The 25,553-nt window shown below is 39.7% G+C and overlaps 1 protein-coding gene across 11 annotated transcripts in view; it reads left to right on the top strand.

The window, feature by feature from the left end:
• The window catches only part of NFIA (nuclear factor I A), a 409,131-nt gene that overhangs the window by 353,016 nt on the left and 30,562 nt on the right, over window positions 1-25,553 (top strand). For 6 of the 11 annotated variants that reach the window (XM_053392235.1, XM_053392230.1, XM_053392241.1 and 3 more), the window contains 4 exons: window positions 14,417-14,595; window positions 15,846-15,911; window positions 18,630-18,795; window positions 24,048-24,139. In XM_053392235.1, the coding sequence (XP_053248210.1) occupies window positions 14,417-14,595; window positions 15,846-15,911; window positions 18,630-18,795; window positions 24,048-24,139 (503 nt within the window). The remainder of the gene's footprint in view (window positions 1-14,416; window positions 14,596-15,845; window positions 15,912-18,629; window positions 18,796-24,047; window positions 24,140-25,553) is intronic. The other 5 variants (XM_053392232.1, XM_053392240.1, XM_053392236.1 and 2 more) reach the window with 3 other exon arrangements.

Genomic DNA, 25,553 nt, shown 5'->3' with positions numbered 1-25,553 from the left:
TCATATATTATTGGATAAGAGAAAGAGGGTGTATGGATATTTTCAACAACTGAAACAAAGCCTAAGCACTTATAACTTTAATTCCTACTCGCATTTGTCCCCTTTCCCTATTATCTCATGTATAGCTCCCTTTCTGTGTGACATTTTCGCTGTCCACCTTTTTCTAGACTTTTCATATTTCTTTTCCTTACCAAATGTTGTAATCCTCTTGGGGCAGAGACCTGTATTCTTTTCTTCTTATTTTTTGTTATTCCCTAAAGCGCTTGTGTACTGAAGGAATCGTAATAATAATGTAGAATGCAGCCTGAATTAGTCTGTGGATTTAGCCTAAAAAAATACAGATGGGACTTCATTTGATGCATATATGCAAACACTTTCTGTGAACATTTCTTAAGCCTGGACAAAATTACCTGGCAGCCCAGTTTTCTTAAATACTAAAACACTTTTGTTTGCAAAGCACCAGATGCATGAACATGGCTCCACAATACAATCTTGCTGCTACAAAGAGTTGCTGAATGAAACAGCAGGAAAGCCATGGCTCTCATACAGAAAGGAGCAAGGCAAAGACTCCAGCAAACACCTGTGCTATAGAGAGCTGCATGTGGGAAGCTGAGCCCCATGGCAGTGCTCCTCTCGATTATTCATCACAGCTGTGATGTAGCCATCTGAAAGAGAGTGTGGGTTTGGCTATCAAAAGTATCAGCTGAGCAGTATGCACTAGTCCTGGTGTTTTATTGCCTGCTTTGTCTGTACTTATCCCAGGCAGATGAGGCATCATACTAGCGTTCGATTTAGGAATGGAATGGAATGGATATCCACGATTTTCTGCTGCAACAGCAAAATGTCATACATCCATTCACACATGCAGGAGGTAGATAGTTTCAAACAGACCTCTGTACTTCTAGCTTGTGTGGATCTCTAATTTCCAGCAGAAATATAAGCACTAGTCCAACAGAGCTGGAGCCTTTCATTGACTAAAGCTCTTCTCATGCATTTTAACCCTTTTATGTTCCTCTTGAGGGGGGCGCATTTAGTCTTGTGCCTTCTTCACTCAACTATGAAGCTTACTGTATCATTGCGAGGCAGTCACTATCTTTCAGCTTATTCTAACTCACAGGGTTCGTTAAGGGAACTCCCTTATAATAGCTTAGCTGCACCAAATTCCACTAGATGCCATTCTCCTCCCAATAATAAATCTTTAAAGAGAAAGGTGCTGATTTGAAACATTCCTGGAAGTAACATCCAGTGTCCTGAAAAATCTTATTCTGTCCTGCTGACTTCTTCCACAAATAACTTTAGCTGGTTGAAATCATTGACACCAGGAACCAGAATTGCATTCTCTTTGATCTCTGATGTCGGTAAGCTGGGGCCAGGCCACTTTCTCCTGCCTGGGTATTGAGATCTGAATTCTCACTGGCTCTGAATATCTGAGATGTTAAAAGGAAGATGGGCTTGGGGGCACAAACCAAAATCACACACACACACCCCAGTATTTCCCAATATTAAGGTCATCCTTTGAGTCTTTGTGCACATCGCACCAAAATATGAAGTGGGTTTCTAATCATATTCAGTATCATGGTCCTGGAGTCAGATTCCTGAACTTTAGGCAAAGCTCTCAGATGAACCTGTAGGGCCAGTTGCGCCTGGTCTGAAGATGTGATACTGCTCTCCTCTGAGAAGGACTCCACTGCAGAAGACCCAGGAAAACTTGAAGATTCCCTTCTCCATTGCAGTAGGAGATTACTGGAGAAGCCTGGTTCCTTTTAGGAAAGCAGCATCTTGCAGCACAAGTGGGGCTGACGATTGGGCTGCACCTCCTGCTGCTACTGCTATATAAGGATTCAGTTTAAGCCCTGTTTCTTGCTGGAGGAACTTCTGAGCATTATATTACCCACAGCACAGCCTGAACTCTGCCTTGTATTCATATCTGAACCTCGTCCCACCTTGCCTTGTCTCACATCTCATTTGGGCCTTGCCTTGCCACTCTGTGGACTCTCAGGTGAGCACAAAAACCTTGCTGTGAATGGTAAACAGTTTTTTAGGGAGATGCCTTTCCTCTTTTTTTGGCATTGCACATGGTCACCTTAGTAAACGTGTGTGATCCAGACTATTAGGTTATCTTGTCAGAGCTCTAGGAAGCAGCTTGTTGCAGAATCTGCTGTCATAGACCTGCTGGCATCTTGTGCTTTCAGGTGGCAAAAAATAAGTTGCCTTCAGTTGGACTGTGGGAAGCTGAAGGACTAAATGAATGGATAGCATTCATTGCAGTATATTGTTGACTTTTTAAAAATTGATGAGCTACAGTTGATGCTGGTCTCCTAAATTTTCATCCATATCCATAGTGTATCATCAGCACATGCCCAACTGAAACTGTGCCTACCACTTTCAGAACCAACAACAACATAAAATGTCATTGGAAACAGTGCATGGTTACCATATGTGGTTGCTCCATCTACTATTGTCTTCGACTGGTGGGGCCCTGAGGCTCAACCTAAATTGAGCTATCAACACTATTTTTTCTCCTCTTTGCTTGTTTTTTGAAGATAAGAGGCAATTGTAGGCAGAGAGGGTGAGAAACTGACAAAGGAAAACACTGTGCAAAGCCCCTGATATAAATGGGTATTGGGCTCACCACCAGCACCCACACTCAAGTAGCTGCTGGGCAGCCTCAGTACAGGTGCCTCCTCTGTCAGCTCCCTATCTTAAATTTCCCACAATTCCCCAGAATGCCTGAAGAAGCATTGCCCCAGTGCCTTGTGGGATGTAACTGCTACCTGCTCATGGGATAGGGACAGGAGTTCCACCAACGTAGGAGGGGACCCACTTTTCTAGTGTCCCCCCTCAAACCTGGAGTTCCCAGGACATAACATGTTTAACTGTGTCTCAGATGTGAAAAGTTTGAAGACTACTGAATTAAATATTATGACAGCTGCTGGGGAAGATATTGCTATAGGATTTGATTAGAGACTCTTCCCTGTTCTGACTTACAGAATTTGTGCTCTTACATTCCACTCTGCAAGCAAGACGCTGGCAAATAGTTAAACCTAGACCTAAATAAAAGTCAAGAACCGTGTAATTAAAACTCTACCTTTATTGGATTTTAAAGAGTTGCCCTGTGACATAGGAAATATTTAGATGAGTAGCTTATTTAACTGATTTGTATGTGAGTGAACAGCTTAGAGGACTACTACCCTAAATTAACTATAAGGCCACCCACTGAGATTGCCTCGTAAAGGATCCTGATTGCTTAGCTTCATTATATGCAACCATTCAATAAAATGCTAGATAAATGCATAACTAAAAGCTCTATTACACTAATAATTTGCGCAAAGATAGATGTGTGGGACACCATGCTGGGTTAATTTGTCATCCCTGCAGCAAACTTCTAGAGATGGCCTTTTTAGTGAGGAATTGTGTTAATATGTTGTTCCACTGAGGACATGTTAGAGCAACAAGATGACTTGGTCCCTTAATCTTTTAAAGAGGCAAAAATGCCCTGAGAGGAAAGTGGCAGGGAGAAGAATGGGGGTGATTAACAAAGTGGACCTAGATTTAAAGTTACCCTGACAAAAGAGACTCAATTCCGCCTATATAAGGGAAGTGGGGAGGACAGAAAGAGCGGGGAGGCATTTTTTTTGAACACAGTAATAGGATTTCATGCATATCTAAAATAATAACATAAAAATTGAATACTCTTAGACCACAGTATTTAGCCTGCTCTTTTGCTGATTACATATTCAGTTTCGTTGCTTTTCTTTGATCTGTCCATGGAGTTAAACTGTATGCTTTGAACAGAGTATTGAACTGTAGTATTTTATGCTAAATTTCCTTTTATGCTAAATTTTCCATCCTGCTCAGACATTCACACACCAAAGTCCATTATTATATTTAAATCCAGAACCCATGTTTAAGCACCAGAGCTCAGGATTTCCAACCTCTCGTATTGACAGAACCATAAATCACATTAAAGTTAAGTGAATTACTGTACCATGCAACTATAGCTGTAACAATGTTTATGTAGTATCAGCTTACCATCTGCAGAATGGAAGTGAGGAGAAACACTGATATTCAGAATGGGACTAGGAGTCCTAATAACTTAGCAGCAATCTATCACTCTGGATTCATTGGTTCCACTAATATACCCATTTTAGTATCAAAGCAGAATTCTATCATTGCACAAACAAAATATGACATTATTTTACAAGTTTTTATTTAATACACTGCATTCAAGTGTGAAAGAATTTATTTTTTGAAATTTTTTTGTTGAAGTTACTAATGAAACCCAGTACAGACAGTCTGAATACGAGCCTACAGTACATAAGATATTTGGTTGGATTTAGACTTAGTCATGCTTAGTGCAGACTCATTGAAAACAAGCCATGACTAACTTAAGTCCCATTGAATTGTGTGGGTCTACACAAATATTTCTGTATTCAGTACTTCAGGCATAATGAACCTGATCTTTTTGATGGTGACACCCATCGTCCCTGAACATTAGTCATGCTGGTTAGGGCTAATGGGAGTTGGGAGACCAGGAACATATGGGAAGCCACAGGTTCCTCGTGACAGCTATAAGTAGAAAGAGTATAATATTGCTAAACAAACAATTGCAGCAGCAGCAGGCCTTAATCTATCATGTTCTTTATTCAAGAGGTTGTCAGGAGTCCATTGAGCTCACCCAAATATCTGAACAATTCATTTGGCAATGCATAGCAGTTTCCATCTTTTCAGCAGAGTTTGTTACATTTTTATCCCATCCTTCCTCCAGAAGCTCTGGGTGGCATTAATGGTTCTTCCCCACACAACTACTCTAGCCTCTGTGGGTTGGATTTGGCTGACAGATGATGACTGGTCAAAGGTTGCCCAGTGAGTAACCCACTGAGTGAAAATTGTCTGATCATCTTCAACCTGGGCCCAAAGTAGCTAGTTGCTTTAAAGCTGAAGAAACAATGATCACTTGGCAATAGTTATTTGTTGAAGGCTACCATAGAACCTTGCTCTCATCTTAGCAGACCTCCTTCAGCTCTTTGCTTCAGTAATACCAGCTCCTTAGTTAGATCTTCGGCTTCCCTTTAGAAGTCAACCTCTGCTGCTCACTGCTGTCCATTCTATCTAAAGAGGGCATGCTAGGCACAAGAGGGTACCAGCCTCCAAATCCTAGCCCACACAGGCCTCCTCCCTCATTTAAACATGGTTGCAGGGAGAAAAAACTTTGGAATGGGAGGAGAGTTAAAAGTCTGGAGAGACAGACTGTTTGCACAAGGGAGGGTGCAGAATCCCAGCTTCTGCCTCTGTGGGGAGAATTAGGCCATCCTCATTTGCATGTCGTTTAGGGTTAGAGAGCAGTTTAGCAAGGTTATGACAGAGATAGACATGTAGAGGAGAAATGGGCTGATTGAGGAAGTCCTGGCAGAGAGAGAGATGCTTATCACCAAAGCACACACCTTCAGAAACAGTGAGTTAACCAGCTAGTCCCTTTCTTTCAGCCTAACCCTTTTTACAAGGTTGTTGTGAGTATAAAATGGGATGGAGGAAATACGGGTATGCCACACTGAGAGCTCCTGAGGAAAGTGGGATAGAAATGTAATGAAATAAATGAATGAATAAGATCCTAACATCGTTCTGTGCACAGCCTTCATTTAGGTTGGTTTCCATATAAATCAGAAAATAGTAGCATACCCTATGTCTTTTATTTACTGCTAGTTGATCATCTGAATTATGTGTCTATAAAGTTACATTCAATGAACAGAAAGTGTAAGGCTGCAGGGTTTTTTAGGACTGCTGAAAGAGTTAGATGTAAACATTTAAGCACATTTGAATAAGAATAAGCTAGAACAATCTTTAAAACTCAGTTCTTCAGAGGTGCCTTGTTGTTAGTTGGTGCTTCTTTTAATCTTAGATTGGTAGAATGTAGGAAGAGTCGGGAAGCCAGTTGTGATCCACCTCCCATATCAGTCGGTGGCAAAACTACCATTGATTAATGGAGCTGGATTGTGCCCAAAAGCTTTAATTTTTTCAAGCTGTTGGTTCATACTTCTGTTCTGTACCTCTTGAATTGCATTATATATATAGAAGTTCAAGTTCCCTTCAAAACTCCTGGCCTTTTGCCAGCTTTCCTTATTAAAAAGTCACTCTTCTTATTTCTGATCAACACAGCTGTTGCAGAGCGTTTCAAAGCATTTCACATCAGCCAGCATGGTGGCTTAGCCAATTAGTACTCTAATACGGTCATTTTTGAAAACAAGTACTTTCAGGGTAGAAAGGGTGGGATACATCTTACATAATTTGAACTGGCACTTGCTTTGCTTTAATGTTATGAGAGAGGTTACAGATCACAGTGAGCTAAAGCATCTCAAAAAGATTGAAAAGGGAGTATCTAAGGAAACGAACTACAACAATGTTTCCACTTTAATGCCTTTTAACAAATACTTTTCAATTGTAATGAGGCTAATTAGGTCTTTTTTAAAAAAAAGGAGCTGATGGTACATTCTCATGCTTCGTTGTGACTTAGCTGTTGCTATTTTTAGAAAGAGGAATTCATGTTTAATGAATTTGTGAATAAACTTAGATATATTCATCTGCATTGCTTTTATCTTGTACCTCTAAAACCAATAAAACAAAGCATCAGAACATGGGAATTGCTCATGCTTCCATTCTATCCCATGCAGTTCCCATAGTTATTGAATATTGGAATAGAGTACAATAGAAGGAAGGCCTGACAACAGGGTTATTTCCAATGGGAGTCTCAAATTTGACCTGTATAACTTCATGTGCCTGTGGAAACCTGCAAGCAAGACATGAGCACAGCGGCACTCTGCCCACCAGCAACTAGAGTTCGCAGGAACACTGCTTCTGACAGTGGAAGTAGGACAATAGCCATAATGGCTAGTAGCCGTTGATGGCCTTGTCCTCCATTCATTTGCCTAACACATTTAAAGCCATCCAAGTTGGTGGCCATCACTGCCTCCCGTGGGAGCAAGTTGCATAGTTTAGCTATTCACCGCTCAGTACTTTCTTCAGTCTGTCCTGAATCTTCCAGCATTCGGGTTCTTTGGCTTTTATGAGAGAGAGAGAGAGAGAGAGAGAGAGAGAGAGAGAGAGAGAGAGAGAGAGAGAAACCATTTCTGTATCCACTTTCTTCATACCGTGTATAATTTTGTGAACTTAGTTACGTTGCATTTCATTTGCCATTTTATTGCTCATTCACTCACTTTGGAGAGATTGTGGAGCTCCTCACAATATCTCTTTTTGGGAGGAGGGGGGGAACCAACAACACTGAATATTTTGTATCATCTGCACACCTGTCCTCATTGAAGTTCTGACTGTAGAACTGAGCTGACCTTAGAGAAAAGATGCTTCATGAGAGGGGGCAAATGGAGGTGTGCATGAACTCCTCACCTCCATATTCCTGTGCCTCCATATTCCTGTCGGTATTAGATCCCTCCATCATTTTCTTTCTATGTAACCAGGATAAATTTGGGTTTAAACACACTGCATCCATCTGTCACATCAACTTTGGCTGTCAGTTTGAAGCTCTGTCTGCAGTATTGGAAGGGTAAAATACTGGCCTTCCGTACAGAGTGGTTATAAGGATTACAAATGTGTATGAAGTAACCTTAGTGTCAAACAGGGACCTGATCTGGTGTTTGAAAGTCCCAAAGGCAGTCTCTGGCCCTCATCACCACCACACTCCACACAATGACTAAACAATCTTAAGGACTGGGAAATTACATAGGAGTCCTTGGTAGGCCATTCCCCTTGCCCTATCACCTCCTTCCCAACCAATTTAAATAAAGAGCACTGTTGCCAAAGTGTGAATAGACTGAAATTTGCAGTTTCCAGCTTTTTGGAACCAAGGGGAACCACCTTTGAAGACAGCTGAAAGGAGTGTTCTAGTTGAGAAACAGAGATTGAGGAAAACTCACTTGTTTTGGTATGTTAGAAGGTTTTGGAAGACAAGCACTGCCATGTGGGGAAGGTGTCCTGCTTCCCACCTAGCACATGCAGAAAGAGGCTCTTAGGTGTAAGTCAGAAAGGGATATTTGTTCAGGGCAAGTGACAGTACAGGCTCAGCAGCAGATATGGAGTGCAGGAGTCACGATTCAGGGGTTTGGGTATCAGAAATAGACTGAAACCATGGAGATGTCTCCAGAGCACATTGCTTGCCCCTACCTCTGCTTTCTGCCAGCCACTCCTGTCTAGCTTCCTTTAATCTCCCCATCCTCCACCAAGCAGACGTACAGTAGAGGAGGAGAGTGGGCTGCTGAGGAAGAGGCAGGGTGGCATTTTCTACGACTGGTTGTGATGGCAGATACAGTTCCAGTGAAGGCAAAATGCAGAGGGTTGGTACATTGGGGTCAAATAGTGAGGGGTATTTCCAGAAAATGCTGCTTCTGTTACTTTCTCCCCCTCTTTCGTCAAAACTGGTTTAAAATTACAGGTGTGGCTTTCTGAGCATTTGTTGGGTGGAAGTTAGATTGGAAGGACAAACATCCCTGTTTCCTATGATACAAAATTACTGAATGAAAACATGCTGCAATATTTAAACAATAAAATTTATAAATTCTTCCGTAAAGGTCAGTATTGTGGGTACACTGGTTACCAAAGAGGAAGCATAAGATTGAACTGAAATGTTTTACCACTGAGCCTCTTGGGCTTGCCAATCGGAAGGTCGGCGGTTCGAATCAGTGTGACGGGGTGAGCTCCCGTTGCTCTGTCCCAGCTTCTGTCAACCTAGCAGTTTGAAAGCATACCAATGCAAGTAGATAAATAGGTACCACTGTGGCAGGACAATAAACTGTGTTTCCATGCACTCTGGCACTCAACACGGTGTCCCGTCACACCAGAAGCGGTTTAGTCATGCTGGCCACATGACCCGGAAAGCTGTCTGTGGACAAACGCCGGCTCTCTTGGCCTGAAAAGCAAACATGAGTGCCACACCCCATAGTCACCTTTGACTGGACTTAACCATCCAGGCATCCTTTACCTTCTTACCTTTTACCTAGCCTATTATCCTCAGTCACACGTTACAGGTGCATGCTGCAGGTACATCTAGAGCTATAGTGCCCTGCATGTTCTCCAGTGCTTCAGCATCTCTAGTCAATAATGATGCCTATAGCAGGTGGAGAGGTTTCATAAATGTTTGAACTTGTAATAGCTTTCCTTGTAAATGTCACTTCCTGAAAGTTCATATGCAGCTGTTCCCTTCATGTCCCGTTTAACAGGATGCCGAGGACAAGCGATTGTCACTTTTTGTTAGTAGCACAAATATAGCTGTTGGGAATTCCAGCTGTTGCTGCTGGATCATTTCTGACATACTGCAATATTTTGTAAAATATAGGCTACACTGTGCTTTCTTCTTCTTGTGCTAGGTGGCTTGTAGCTTACACAGACCAAAAATGTCTGTGCATGTGTGTGTGAGAGAGCATCAAATCCTTCCTAGTCTTTATGGTGGAAGGGTCTCAGTAGAGGGAGGTGCACTGTGTAATATTACAGAAACCTGGAAATTGACCAGCAGTAACAGAGCATCTGCTTCACACGCAGAAGGTCCCAGGTAGGGCTGGGAATGTCCCCTACCTGAAACCCTGCAGAGCAGCTGTCAGTGAGTGTAAACAGTACTTGACTAAACAGACATCATCCTGCAGCATTGTTGCAAAGCAAACATGGCACCAAATTAGTCAGCCATGGAGTCTGAGCATACTGGGCCAGTTCAAGGAATTCATATTAATAGAATTCTTATACTGTGTTATGCAGAGTTACAGTAGGAAATCAGAGATGCTGAGAAGTCGACAAAATCTTAGTATAGAACTGTTTATGTTAAGTATATCAGAGTGAAAGTCAATTCTTTATTTAGAGAGAAACAGATTCAGAGCAACCTTTTAAGGTTACTTTGTAATGATAATGCTCCAGTTTTACCGTTTATAAATCTTTACATTTTAATTTAGATACATTCCAACACATATTTTATTATTTGACATCACTACCCCCTTCTTACAATATTGAGCTTTATTGTTAGGGTATCCTTGGTAATTATTTTTAATGACTTATGACCAGCATACCCTGGTACTCTAAGCCACTTACTGTGAATTATTTTTTATAATGATAAAAAATTGTGCAATAAATCATAGGATTCTTCTGTTGCGGAACAATTGACAAATCACAAAAATATATTAACTGCATCCACCCTGTCTTTCTCACCATACCTGTATATAGAGGTAGTGAAAAACTAGGAAAGGGGGGGGGGGAGACTGGTTAAAGTGAGAACGGCACATGCTACACAATGGCTTAAAGGCATTACAATTTTATGGTTTTTCTCCTGATTAAGGCAACATCTTTGGACACATCGTTTCACGTGTATCAATATTCTTCTGACAGATCTTTAAGCTGCAACATGCAAACATGGGGTGATAATTTGTGGGATTTTAGGGTTGTCGCCAGTGCTAGTCCAACTTGAAGTAGACATAGTGAATTTAATAAGCACGACTAACTTGTGTCCATTAATTTCAGCAATTGTACTCTAAGTGGAACTTAGATGACTACAACTCTGAGTTCTGAGTGTGGCAGTGATAAACATTTCATCTAGTATTGAAAACTACAGTTTCTCAGTAGAAGAAATTATTATTTGGTAACATATGATGAAGACTGTAGAACATACTCAATTCAGTTCCAGAAAAAGGAAAAAGAAAAAAGAAGAAATTCTGCAAGGTTTATTACCATTCAACAGTGTGGGTAGAGAAGCTGTTGTTTTAGCATTTGCTGTTTGAACACGTACAAATAGAAACCAAACTATTCTCAGGATGTGGCTTGGATATGCTGCACTTTGCTATGAAGCCTATGATCAAGACAGTGCTTATTGTCACAATTAGCAGTCTGCACAATTACCAAATGAAAGGGCCTAGCCGAAGTCATGGCCCAGTCCCTTTAGTTTGCAACTGGTGTTCCAATTTGTAGTTGAGCTGGATTTATAGAAACAGAAGGAAAGTGGAGTGGAAAAGGAAATTTATATAGTTGGATGGGCTTGTCAGAATCAGAGCAAGAAGCAGGGTTTAGCACAGCTTGAAACTAAAGAATAGATGGTGCCCAGGTGAGTTTGGAGAGTTGTACAGAGTCTGGAAATGAAGCAGTTATGTAGTCTGAAATAATAGTAGGGTAAGATTTTAACACGGGAACATGTCTGAGCAGCTAGATGCTCAATGTGGTAGATGAGATATGCAGAAGGCAGCTTCCTTTTGTTCTAGCTAATCAGAAGTGATGTTTTAGGATGACTGTAACCTACTTGATATAAACAGAATAGCTACTACTGGCTGACTTTACAAAGTGAATGTATTTTGGGTCAAAGTCATGTTTAGCACCTAGACAGCTCTTTTCTGGAGATGGAAAAAGTCTGTACCCTCAGTGACCATGCAGGTTTAGTTATCTACTTCTATGATAATCTGGGCTCCAAATATGTAGCTGGATTTCTGTCACTACTGGGTGTGTTGTAGCAGTTAGTATGAGCTATTTCTTCATGGGGAAAATAAATATAGGGTAGTATATAAGTTTTACTTAGAGTAGACCAATTAAAGTGAATGTTAAGTCCATTAATTTCAGTAGATCTGCCATGAGTGAAACTTAGTTGAATACCACTCATAGCCCAACATAGGAGCCAACTCCTAGGGGCTGAGGACCATTTGGGCCCCCCATAAAAATATTTGATGGGGCCACCCCCCAAACTGATGGGCATTGTCATTCAAATGATGTGTGTGCACCATGCTATGTGATCTGTTATGCAGGGCTTGCTTACCTGCCCCCCCTCAATATTTTATTCAAGTCGCACCCGCCTGTAGCCCAACTAGTATGAAATGAAGGATTTGTTTCATTTTGTTAAAAAGAGAAATCTTGGTTACAATCTGTCTAATGTCAGTGAAACACCAATGCAAAATGCTGCCACTTTATTTTGGTTTAATCTTCATTCAGCTATTGCTTTGTCCTGCCAAGTTGTATATACACCCAACGTATTAAGCATGCTTCCAGACTAATGCAGTCTATTCTCCTGTTCACGTAGTGACTTTCAAAACTTTTATTGAAGCAGTTCTTTGTGGTTTACAAATGCAGTGCATAGGCATAGTAAGATATAAAAGTTTAATAGTGCTGGTTGAGAGAGGATGTCTATATACTTGGTCAGAAATAAACCCTAATGTGAGAGGAGCGGTAGCATACAACCCCAATGGACTTCTGTGATGCAGTGTGGTGAAGTGAAAGAAAATCAGCAAAATTCAAAAAAAATTCCAGATACATCGGCTTATAGAGGAATAAATGTGAACATATGACATTTTCCCAGTATTCCAATTCCAATAGTATTGTTGCTGGGTAAATGTACATCCCACTCCCAGCAGATGCATTTTGGAGTGCTGTCTTCAATAGGTTTGTGTGAGTTACTTGGAAAACCACCCGGTCGAATTGCAGCTATAAAGATGAATGTATTGCCAAAAATGTTATTTTTGTTTCAGTCATTGCAAATTTTGGACAAGATGGACTGTTTCAAGAAGTGGCAGAAATATATTTCTAGATTTGTCTGGCAGGGCAAGAAGCCCAGAATAAAATTTAAAATACTAAGTGACGCAAAGGAAAGAGGTGGATTTGCCCTGCCGGACCTTAAACTTTACTATGAATCAGCAGCATTCTGCTGGTTGAAAGATTGGCTGCTTCTTGAGAACACAGACATTTTGGACTTCGAAGGTTTCAATAATGTTTTTGGGTGGCATGCATATTTGTGGTACGACAAGGTTAAAGCACATAAAGCATTTAAAAACCATATTGTCAGGAAAGCATTGTTTAATGTCTGGATAAGATACAAAGACTTACTGGAAATTAAAACCCCAAGGTGGTTGTCACCAATGGAAGCAAAGGCTCAGAAAAAGCTTAATATGGAGGCCAATTGGCCGAAATATTGGGAAATATTGGAACAAGATGGAGACAAATTGAAATTGCAGAGTTTTGAGAAATTAAAAGATAAAGTGCGAGACTGGCTACATTATTATCAAATAAGAGAGGCCTACAATTTGGATAAAAAAATTGGCTTCCAGGTGGAAAAATCAAAATTGGAAACAGAACTGTTAGATCTCAAAACCGAGTAGATCTATACTCTGTTACCTTCTTCATGAATAGGGCACTATCCGGGTGGTTTTCCATATAGTCCAACACCTTCATCTGCCACTCTTCCAGGGTGGGTAAATCTTGTGTCTTCCAATACTTTGCAATAAGTATTCTTGCTGCTGTTGTTGCATACATGAAGGTAACAGAGTATAGATCTACTCGGTAGACATAGCAAATAAAATTTAAAACTGTTATCTGTACCATAGGGCTATATTACTGCATGGTACCATAGAAGAAAATATATGAGTCTTTGCCACATTTTCTTCTATAATTACTATCATTGTCACTTGAGTATCCATGCATATTTCATTGTTCCTTGTGCCGCCCATGTCTCCTGCCATTAATTATGGAGGAGTGAATAAACTTGCCCATTTTGGAGGAATTGGTGTGCAGGAGTTGATTCCTGTTCAGTGTGGAGAAATATGAGATGCATACAAGATGCATACAGGAATATCATGTTACTCACGTAAAGGTAGCAGTCAAACCACTGTATCTTAGTTTCAACCTCCTTTACCTTCCCTGATACAAAAATTCTGCTTGTAGTATTGTTTTAGGGGTTACTGAGAGCCAGTCTATACATAATTTTAATCCATTGCATGTGAATTCACTATCTTAGATTCCTAAAATTGCCCTGGAGTCACATTTGAATGGCCAGTTTTCACTTAGAAAGGACAAAATGAAAATGTTAGTTTACATGAAAGCAAATGACTTAAAAATCATATTTCTCCACTGAGCCGAAAAAATGACATACACAAGGGCTGCAAGAGCATCATCATTATATTATTGCCCATTTATAGCCCAAAATAAAACTGGTCCCTATGTGGAAACCAGAATTATGCAGAATGTCAATTAAATCAACTGTAATCTCCCAAATACATTTTTTATTACTCGATTCATTAGAAAGGCTCTTAAGGTAATGAATAGTCGTCACTTTTACCAAGGACTTCTGGCTCCTTTATAAATGATGACCACTAAAAATGCAGAAAAGACATTTTAAAATCTGGCTGCATTTAAGCTCTGCCTTTATATTTGAAGTGCTACAGAACTCAATATGACTTGATGTATTATAAAAATCTGTACCTAGAACATCAGGCACATACTCTGGGATGTATAGATTTTGGGAAGACTTTTTTTTTTAGTGGGGAGGATTTTTTTCTTTTTAAAAATAAAGAGCTATATTAAAATAATTGAAGTTTCTATATAAATAAATTTATAAATTTGAACTGTGTTTATCTAAGTCCAAAAATCAATCCCTTATAACGCCTTCTTTTCTTTCTTATAGCAAGTCCACATGCAACACCATCGACTCTTCATTTTCCAACATCACCCATTATTCAGCAGCCTGGGCCATACTTCTCACACCCAGCAATCCGCTATCATCCTCAGGAGACTCTGAAAGAGTTTGTCCAACTTGTCTGTCCCGACGCTGGTCAGCAGGCTGGACAGGTGGGGTTCCTAAATGTAAGGAAGCCATTTTATTTCTTCAGATGCTTTTGTTTCTGTGCCAAATAACCATGAAATTATGCTAACAAGTGTTTTTTACATATATAAAAACAGGGCCTTAAGTTTTCACTGCTACAAACTGACAATGAAGAGTGATCCAGCCAAAGATATGCATGTTCAGGTCCCACTGAATGTGACTGAAGTTCAGTTAATGTGTTTTAAACTGCTTTATTTTTACATGCTAAACTTTCTGACTTGTAGCCAGTTGTATTAGCAGCTCATTGCCATGTTGGTCATTAGCGCAACTGTAGCTTTCTAGGCAAAATATCGTATCATAGAATATTGTGTGTTAACCCAGGATATAATGCTGGCAGCAGCCACTACCTTTTTATAATGGGATTGCTCAGAGAAGGTATTGCTGCTGCTTCTTTTGACTAACAGCAGCTTGGTGTTATGTCCTAATCAAGGCAAATTTGCGCTTAGACTTAACCATGGTTTACGCAAACCATTGTTTATGAAACCATTGTTTCAATAAACCATGATTAAGATGAACAACAATTTAGGGGCTGGATATAATTCTAAAGTGCAATTAATTGATAATGTATGCAAAAGCTTCTAATCTCTTAGCAGCCACTTCACAAAAGAAGAGAGGGGAAATCACATTAGCTCTGAGATTTGGTCACATAAAGCTAGGCCATATTTCACTTATTTAGAAATTTTCTCAATTGCTTTATATTGAAAAGAATCTTAAAGTGATGTACAAAAAGAGAAAGCAATATAATACAATTTATTGGTAATCTGATAAAAAACTATTTCAAAATTAGCAATGACCTGGATTGTCCTTCTAGGAAGGTCTGGTAAAATAGAAATATAGGGGCTGCTATACTAAAGCTCTGCACTATGTCACCACATAGGTGACCTCGGTGGCATGCAGCACTTCAAAAAGAACCTACCCTCATGACCACAGTGACCATACCAATATAGAGAAAGTAAGGTAGTCCTCAGGAACCCGAACCCCAATTTATTAAGGACCTTTTAGACCAATACTTAAATCTGACCTAGTAGCATATTGGCAGCAGTGTAGTGCCCTTAGTACAGGCAATAGGTTCTTCCAGTTGGCAGCCAAGCAGTCATGTTCTGGACTAGCTTCTGGATCAAGTCTACAGGCAGCCACAATTGAGATAAAATGACAGTAATTGGTGGCATCCCAACCCAACATCCAGTATAACAGCATTTTGTGTGAACTGAACTTCTAATTCATCCTTTAGGAAGACTTTCACCTGCCGTGGTCCCAAAGATTCAGCTTCATGCTTTCTGACTTCAGCACTTCCAAGGTTAACAAAATACCTTGTAATTTTTATTAATTATTTCTTTAGACAGGAGAGTAAGGAACAGCTGTTTCAGATCAGCCACATTCACTTTCTTTTAAAAAATGACTTTCTTATAGCACTTTAGATTAAGCTGACCAGTACTTGAACTCAAGAAGATAAAAGTACAGATTCTTATAGTTTGTTATTCCTGAGAATTGTTATCTTTTCTCCTTATCTCTCTGAAAAATTAAACAGTGCTCCAAGATTTTTGGTTGAGCAATCTCAGGTTGTTGTTTTTGTCAAACTTAGTAATTATCTTCAGGTTATTGGAATAACACTCCATTTGTATGCAGAAATGATTAACTCTGTGTACAACCTTATCTAAAATAATGCTTGGCTTTCTTGCGAACAGTAGGGCAGAACTGAAGAGTAATGATTTCCCCAGTTGTTTTTATCCTTTACATTTCCAATATGTATAATACAGTGTAAACAGTTGCTTTTAGCACCCAGTTTGTTACCTAAACCTGATAAAACAACAACAGCATTGCTTTGGATCCAAACTATAGCGTTGGATCTAAAAGCCATGAGCAGAAAAACAATATCCACTAAAGCAGTTCTGCAAATATTTAAGAGTGCATGCAGTGTTATAATAAGTAGGTTCTTCTATACCAGTTTTCATGTGTCTGCTTGGGCGGGAGATTACACAAGATATGGCAAAAATGGAATAACATATTGAAGTTTGGACTACACAGTTACTAGAAAGTAAAACCCAATTTAGAGGAACTTAGACTGCTTTCTCCTCCCACAATCTACTTTGAGGGACTTCTGGTTGCCCAGTTCAGAGTGGGAGATACTAAGGACTGCAGCAGAGAAGGGTAATCCTCAAAAAAATTGTTCTCCTCTTCCACCAGACGACTCTTGCAGGAATAGCACAAGGAGAATCAATTGGATACCACCTATTGCTTATAAGCAGTAGAGCTATATTCTTTAAGTTATTATTAATCAGATGACTGACTTCACTCTACTCAGGAGATTTCATTCACTGGATTCAGGAAGTCAAAGTGGTCTGGTATGATGCTGGCTACACCACTTCTTTAAGCACCTAACGCCACAAAAATTGGCTGAACTTATGACTTATGATTTCTTATGAGTCACTTCGGAACAGTATCATAGCCTTGCAAACGTGTGAGTAATAGCATTCCTTGAAGTCAACAAAGCCTCTCAAAGGAATTAAATGGATTTAGCATGTTTTAAGCTTCAGATCCCATGTGAAATATGCATTCTGCAGCATCCTGGAACCAAACATTTCCACTATGCATATTCTCTACATTTAAAGAAAGAGTTTTTAATCTTCATCCAGTTACAGAATACTAAAGAATATTGTCAGCATTTTTCACAAAATCAAACCACCTGATTCATTCACAGTTTGTTCTCATTCAGCTGTGTCATGGTGCATATTTGTACCATCATATGATATTAAATATTTAAAACAAAGCAGATAGTGTTTTCTAACAGAATGATATTAAAAAATTGAAACTCTGAGCTGTACAGCTCTTATGAGAATCAACAATGGCTAATTATTAAAAGAATAGTTGGGATTATTTCAAAATGTGAAATGTCAGTTTTATTTTCTCCTCAATTTTCTCATTTCTTAGTAAGAATAATGTATAATGTAAGGTTGCAGTCTTAAACCCAATATTGATTTCAGTGAGGAATTGATTTGAAGATTGTGGCCTAAGTCCATTTGAAACCTTGGTATGGAGGCAAATCCAAGGTCCTAGTGAAGATTAACAACAGTAGAGCTATAAGAATATTGTCACTGCTGAGGTGATGCAGCTTTAGGCTTTTTATTATAATCGGTTCAGGGTTCTGCTCTTGTGCATAAGATACAAACTTCCAGGAAAATAATAGAAGGCAATGACCTTGTTTGCGAGTAATGCCAAACCAAGGAGGTTTGAGCTGCAACACATTTTAGGTTCATGCACCTCCTTCTCCTCTGGCATGGGAGTGAGGAGAAGAATGGAAACACCCACTGCTATTTTGGAAACTCAAACTTCTATTTTAGAATAACTGCCATTTGTCTGTTGTCCAAACCTAGAAAATGGTGGTTAAAGTTAACTATGGTTAGCTAAAACAAACCAGTTTCAAACCATAGTTTATGAAACTGTATTGTTTCGAGTTGCCATAATTGAAATCACCCCAAGTATAGGGTTTGGACAACATACTAAACTAAGGTCAACCTAAAATGAAAGCAAAAGTTTCCTTACTGCTCTTGAAGCCACAGCGAAGGAGGAGAGGGGAGCACACAAGCCCAAGCCTTTCTGAGGCTCATATGTCCAAATTTGCCTGATGCCTTCAGTTTTCATATAAGGAAAAGGGGGTGGGGGAGTTGATAAGTTTCTCCTTTTTTCAGTTAACAAAGAAATGGCTTCCATAAAATTGATTGTCCATCTGCAGTTCCCTGTACCATAACCAATGCCGTTCCCAAGGGCCACCCAAATCTTGGGAGTAGATTTTCAGGGGGCTGAAGAGGGGAGGAGAAGGGGTGAATGTTCTTCTTCATAAATGTATAGCTTCTTCCATTTATAGAAAGGACACTAGCATCCAAATCTCTTTATAAAAAGATTCATTTCAATTTCAGCTACCTGTTTGTTTGTGTTTTTCTTTAGTACTGATCAACTGTTCTCTTGGGACAAGAGGCAGCTAATCATGTTTACTTTTCTTTTCTTATGTTTTTGGCAGCCCAATGGTAGCAGTCAAGGCAAGGTGCACAATCCATTCCTTCCTACCCCAATGTTGCCGCCGCCACCTCCTCCACCAATGGCCAGGCCTGTGCCTCTGCCAGTGCCAGACACAAAGCCTCCAACCACGTCGACAGAAGGAGGTGCCGCCTCTCCCACTTCACCAAGTAAGTACAGCTGCAAGGAGGAAAGGAAAGGGCTGACTAGTATAATTGCAGCTTCATTATCCATTTGTTCTGGAAAGGGAATCAAAAATGCAGTAACAACATTCCTGCCATTAAACTCACCTACTTAGTGCACGCTAAGAGCACACATTAAGGCCACAACAGCAACAAAAAGCAAACATTAATTCCTTCTGGACAGAAGTAAGATAGATTCCCAAAACTGTTTTTTTGCTTTGGTAAATGTTTTATAATATCCTATGCCTCACGAAGATACAGCACGGCTTTGGAGTGTGTTTAAAAATAACAGCAGATGAATTTAATGTGTTGTTTTTTTGTGTTTCTTTTTCCCTTGCTATTAATTCTTTATTATATTAATTGTCACATGGAAACATGATATAGTCAAGAAGCTTGAGATATGGTTAACCTGGGTTTGGGGGATTTTGTTTGATAATTTCTGGATTTTTGGTTATGTTGATTTTAAAAACTTTTTGACAGTATTCTTTATGTAAAATTCTTTATCATCATCAGCACCACCACCTCCATCACCATTATAATTGGTTTTAGTTACCTTGCAGCAGAGATCTAAGCATGATCTAAATCATTCACACAGGTAGCAGTGATAGTGGGCTCTTCTGTTCTACAGCAGTGGCAATACAGTAGAGTAATATTTGCTTTTAGAAGCAGCTTTGACTCATTACACATGTTCACTATTTAATTCCAAGGATATTTTGTTGCAGAAAAGCAGGAGCTGCTTTAAACCACAAAGAAAAACTCTTCACTGAGCGAAGGCTGCGATTCTGAATGGTCCTTAGAAAACGGAATAGGACTCACTTCTGTGTAAAGAAGTTTAAAATCTCCCTTTGCTACTCAGTAAGGGAGCAGCAGCTTTAGCCTTGCCATGGAGATGCAGAATTATGAGACTGCTGTGAAGTTGCACACTTCTTAGGGGCTGTGTGGACCCACAGATGGAATTCTGTTTTCACCCCATTGAGCAAAAGTAACATTACTGCAGCACTAAAGAAACATGGAATTGTAGAGTCGGAAGGTACCACAAGGGACATCTAGTCCAAACTCGTGCAATGCAGGAATCTTTTAGCCCAACATGGGGTTCAAACCCCTAATTATTTTTATTATTATTACCGTATTTACTTGAATCTAATGCTCACCTTTTTTGGGCCAAGTTACGTTGCGAAAATTAAGGTGTGCATTAGATTCAACGGCACATTTACATTCACCAGCAAATACTTTTTTTGGTTTCAAGGTTCTGAAAATTAAGGTGTGCATTAGATTCAATGGAGCACTAGACTCAAGTAAATACAGTATTTATGCCCCACCCATCCGGCTAGGTTTCCCCAGTCACTCTGGGTGGCTTACAGCCTCTATAAAAAATTGTAGCACATTAAAAACTTCCCTAAACAGGGCTGCCTTCAGATGTCTTCTAAAAGTCACATAGTTGTTTCTTTCCTTGACATCTGATGGGAGGGCGTTCCACAGGGTGGGTGCCACTACCGAGAAGGCCGTCTGCCTGCTTCCATGTAACCTCACTTCTCACAATGAGGGAACTGCCAGAAGACCCTCAGAGCTGAATCTCAGTATCCAACCCTGAGATTAACACTCTCATTTTCTATCAACTGAGTTATATCTTTTATTTGGCTGCAGTCTGGAATCAGCATAAGAAACTACCGGTATGTGTCATCCAGGTCCAACAGTTGAGTTGTTAGCTGAGCAAAGAAAGGATAAGCCACAGCCTCTTCATTGAAGCCCAGTGTTCTTTGCAGTGTAACACATTGGCTCTCAAATGTGTCTAGGTCCATATGAGTAAATAAAGAATTTCCGCATGTTGGCTTTATTTTTATTTTCCTCTCCAAGTGGGTGTAAACTGTTAATCATATACTAACAACAACAGGAAGATGTAAAAAGCACTATTTAAACTGAGATAAGCACCTACTTTGGCAGCCAGGAAGATGATGGCCATGTCTTCCTAGGGCTATCTAGTAAATGTTTATCTAGCTGAAGGATTTTTCCATACTGGGCTAATGTGGGTGAATCCTGGGTACATAATAATCTGCTTGAAATATTATTGTGCCTGCCTGTGGTGAAACATTTGTGTGAGGCAGCCACTTGCAAAACCATCAGAATATATCTTTAGCTTGGGTTTTCTTGATACAAGAGTTTTATTTTGCTCTGTTTTATTCATAGGCCTGGAGAAGTGGGTTTTCACATGTGCGTATGTAAAATAGACCCAATTTACAAAATACCTAATAGCACAGTTTTGTGACCTGCATAAATTCAGCCTGTTTTCACATTGTCCATAATTTATTTCAGCTTCTGCTAGTTGTTTAGGCACGAAGCTATGCAAGACCTGAAATCCCACTCTTTGTAGTCCTTATTAGTTCCCTTTTAGCTTCTTGAATTTCACCATGACGTGTCTTCATTGCCGTTATGAGCAAGAAACTAAAGTTTTAAATAAATAAATAAATAAATGATTCCCAGTATGCTAAATTCTATAGTCCAGACCAATTTCCATAGTTGAACAGCTGTAGAGTCTGATGCAAGGATACAGGCTGCTCCACATTTACCTCCTGAGAATCTTCCTGCGAGCTGCAGGTGGGAATTTCCCATAATCACAAACCAGTAATAAATTAACATTGAACATAGTAGATGTATCATGCAGAAGAGGAAAATTAAAATCAGGTGAGCGGATAGAATCTGCCACCAAAGCCAGCAGATCTGGTTACCAGACACTTGCCGTTTGTCTCTTAGAAGAATATGGTCTTCTTCCACAACTGTAAAATGCTGCTGACCTTTCATTTCCTTTATGCAGGGCCTTGGTACTTAAAGCACGTTCCTGGCACAAGCCCATTTTCTTATGTTTGCAGCATGCTTTATGGTAGAAGGTGTTGACCTAGTGCAAAATTGTGGTCTTTCAGATGTGTCCTGTCAAGTTCTGTTGTTTGCATCTTAGTAAAAAAAAGTGTTTGAAGGGAGTTAACTGTTAGCACCAGTCATATTAGAATAGTGTAGCTATTCATATCATACATACCTTCCTTCTTGTGAGGAAGAAGCTGCACGCTGTATTAGATTACTGCTGCCTGGAATTCTGCTTTGCCAGCATTTATCCTTGTTGACTCTCCAGTTCTTTGACAGTAATCATTCTCCCAGAAAAGTAAGGAATTTGAAGACTACCCTTCACACCACAGAAAATTAGAAGTAATTCATACTGAAGAAGTTGCTTGTGACTTGCACCTTTCTGTATACTGAGTTCAGACTTCAAGTTTGATATTGCAGACTCTGATAGGTACTAACTCTAGAAGGCCTGAGGCAAAGATCCTTCCTAGTTCTGCTACGTGGGATAATTCAGCTAGGAATGCCATCCGTTGCACTTGATATTATATGCATAAAACAGATGCTGTTCCACTGAGCTATGGCTTCTCCCTATTGCATAGCAAAAGGAAAGATGGGTCATATACTCCTAATAAAAACAGAAAATACAGGTATTTCTATTGCATCACAGCAACACTAGAGCTATGTGTCTATCGATCATCTCACACAGCTTAGAAGGCAAAATATACTTAACCTTCAAAGACTTAGTGCAGATCAGTATTGTTGACTTCATTGACTTGTGAGGTCGGTAATTACCTGAAGTCTGAAGTCAGTAATTCCTTTGTTACCTGAATGGTGCAGGAGACACTATGGTGATGGGAAGGTTTGGAAATGGTAAAGCCTGTAAATTGCATTTCCTTTTTGTCTTGTGTCTTTTTATTCCTGTTTTTCTAATAATCATGCCTTTTGAAGCATGATCCTGAGGGTGAAGAAAGTTCGTGACTTTGATCTCCAAGTGTAATGTTAAAAATATATTCATTTCAGAAGCTTTGTTCAGATGGGCCAAAATTGCTGCTGTGTGAATGGTCTGAGACCATTTGCTCTACATTTCCTTTTTGTTAGGAAAGCCTAATACGATAGACCATGTTTACAATATGGCTGTTAGACACATTCAGAAATAGAAAAAGAGTTTCTAAAAAGAAATAATTAACATTTGACTTCAAAATTTGCTATAAACTTATTGCTATATATGCAATAATTATTTGGAAACTTATATAAAAATGTGACTTACAGCACCTGTGGTCAGGAGACAATAAAGCCCCTTCTAAACATTGACTCCTGAAGAGCATTTGAGCACTGCAAATAAGATTTTGCCCTGTTCTCAACCAGCTCTTCTGTTCCATTGCAAGGAGATGCTTTGCAGTTGATTGAGGTGGGATAATGTGCCTTAATAGAACAGTATAGAATATACCATAGTACAGCATTCTGCTGGTAGATCATAGTGCCTTCTGTTCTACCATGTCCCATTGTTTTTTTCTGATGCTGGGCAGATTCACAGTCCTCCTGACCTTAAGGACAGGAAGTCTACTCTGGTTGGCAGTGTTTCTCTGATTTTAAGCAGAACTTTCACATTGCATGTGAAATACATAAGGAAGCTAGATTGATACTGTACACACAACATACTATGTGCGTTATCAGACATCATGTGTGTCTAATTCTTGTGCTAATGCTTTTTTTAAAAAAAATGTAGTTCCATTGAAATTTATTGTTTAATGGGACACGAACAGTTGGCCATCTGTCCAACAGTACTCTGATGAAAAGCTCACACAAAATCATGGCAGTTCTCCAACAACTGTATATTGGCTGCTTAATCACACTGCATCTTTGGATGATTTAACTAACCTTCTGTAAGGCTTACAGCACAATCCTTGGTGTGTTTACTCAGACGTAAGTGCCGTTATGCACACTGGGGCTTTATCTCAGGTGAGAACACATAGGATTGCACCCTGTGCCTGTTACTTTGAAAGCTATGGGCACCATCTTGTTAATATCAACAATTATGTTAGTAGAAAGTGATATAACTAAGTGATATAACATGGTCTCCATAGAATGAATGGTTTCCTTTCTTTTAAATTGTTTGTTTTTCATAATTATTTCACTAAAGTTTGTGTGTCTCACTCCAGATATATTTTTTTACCATGCCATTTTGTGTTGATAAGAAATACTGTTTCTTATTACCCAATTTTGTCCATATTTATATTGCCATCATTCAAAACCCAGTTTCCCCAAGTCAGATTCTTGACCCCTCCAATGTGAGCTCATTTCTGTGTTCAGCATTTGTTTAGGTGGCTCCAAGACCAGTGTTGTTTTTGGTGTTGTCTGTCTGTGATCTAGTGCTGCTTCCTGAACGCATGTGTCCCTTCCCTTCACAGCCTACTCGACACCCAGCACCTCCCCTGCAAACCGATTCGTCACTGTTGGACCACGGGATCCAAGCTTTGTAAATATCCCTCAACAGACACAGGTGGGAAGCTTTCGACTTCTGCTTTGTTTGCTGTGCTGCTTGTTAACTCTTTGGTGCACTTTGGTGTTGCTACGGAAAGTGACGTGTGTCTCTCCACCAGTCAGTTCATCTTCATGGTCTGAGTAACAGTGAAATGTCATTGCCAGTATTTGTTTGTATGTTTTGTTTTCCAAAAAATCTTGTGGCAACAATGCTACAATCAAATTCAATCTTACAAACTTTAATTCTGTCTTTCTGACACTCACAATTTTCTTTCTGACACACAGAATTGTTTTTTTCTGCAGCCCACTTTTTCAGGGTCTTTTCTGGCAAGCCAAGACATTGGTCACTTGTGGTCACTTCCACAAGGGAAATCAAAATGTATAGAATATCCCGTTCTCTACACTTACATCACATGCCATTATACGTGTCCAAACACTAATCTTTCCCTCTTTCTAAGCTATACCGTGCCCACTGTTTTCATGTGCAAGAGGGACTTTGTATCTTCAAGAGAAGAACCCCAGGGCCATTTTTTCTCTTTGATAAACATGACAGTCAGCAGCTGAATTTATTAGATCATTCAAATTAATAGCCATATTTTAAAAGCAGCTGCTTCATGCATCATAGGCTGTGTTAACCCAAATTTACAGATTATTTTTTAAAATTGTTTTTAAAGCCCTCAAACTGAGACATATATGGTTATATCCAAAGTAGTGCCAATGGAGTGCCACTGCTACAGCCCTACTTCAGTTTTGTCTCCTTCTGTTCTGGAGCTGGTTTTGAGGACATGTTTGGGGCTGCCAAGGAGAAGAGGTGAAAGTTCTCTTCTGCTAGTTCAAACCTCTTGCTCCAGTGGAATAGGAGTGATGGATAGTGCCCAAAACAACATTATTAACAACATTTCTAAAAACTAGGCATACGTACTTTGGAAATATGTCCAGATAATTGAAACATACTTCTGATTAAATATACTTAAATGTACTTGGGAGTTTGAGCTTGTTCCAGCACCTCGTCAGTTAGGCCAGGTGATACTCAGAGCAGTTTCTAAAGGCTTTATTACATATGGAAGTGATGTTGCCTTTGACAGTCCTAACCCAGTGGATCAAGAATTCATTAGAGGAAACAGAGCACAGAATCTAGGTTGAGATGGAAGATAATGGTTTTGCGTTCTGGTGCTTTCGCCAAGATTCATGATTTCTCGACTGCACATAAAACCCATAAATTATCAGACCAAGCATCTTTGTTGCAGCTGCTGTGGCACTTGCACAGCAATAAAAATTCCACAAGCAGTTCCTTATACACACACATCCCTCCCAAAGAGTCATTTCTGGTATTTTCTAATTTCACCCAAAGAAGAGGAAGGTTTGGCTACTACATCAAATTAGAGAACCCCCATTATAAAATACCTACATACTGTGTGTGTGTGTGTGTGTGT

The sequence above is a fragment of the Podarcis raffonei genome, chromosome 6 (assembly GCF_027172205.1).
Source record: "Podarcis raffonei isolate rPodRaf1 chromosome 6, rPodRaf1.pri, whole genome shotgun sequence".
NCBI lineage: Eukaryota > Metazoa > Chordata > Lepidosauria > Squamata > Lacertidae > Podarcis > Podarcis raffonei.
This window is presented reverse-complemented; position numbering and strand designations above follow the sequence as displayed.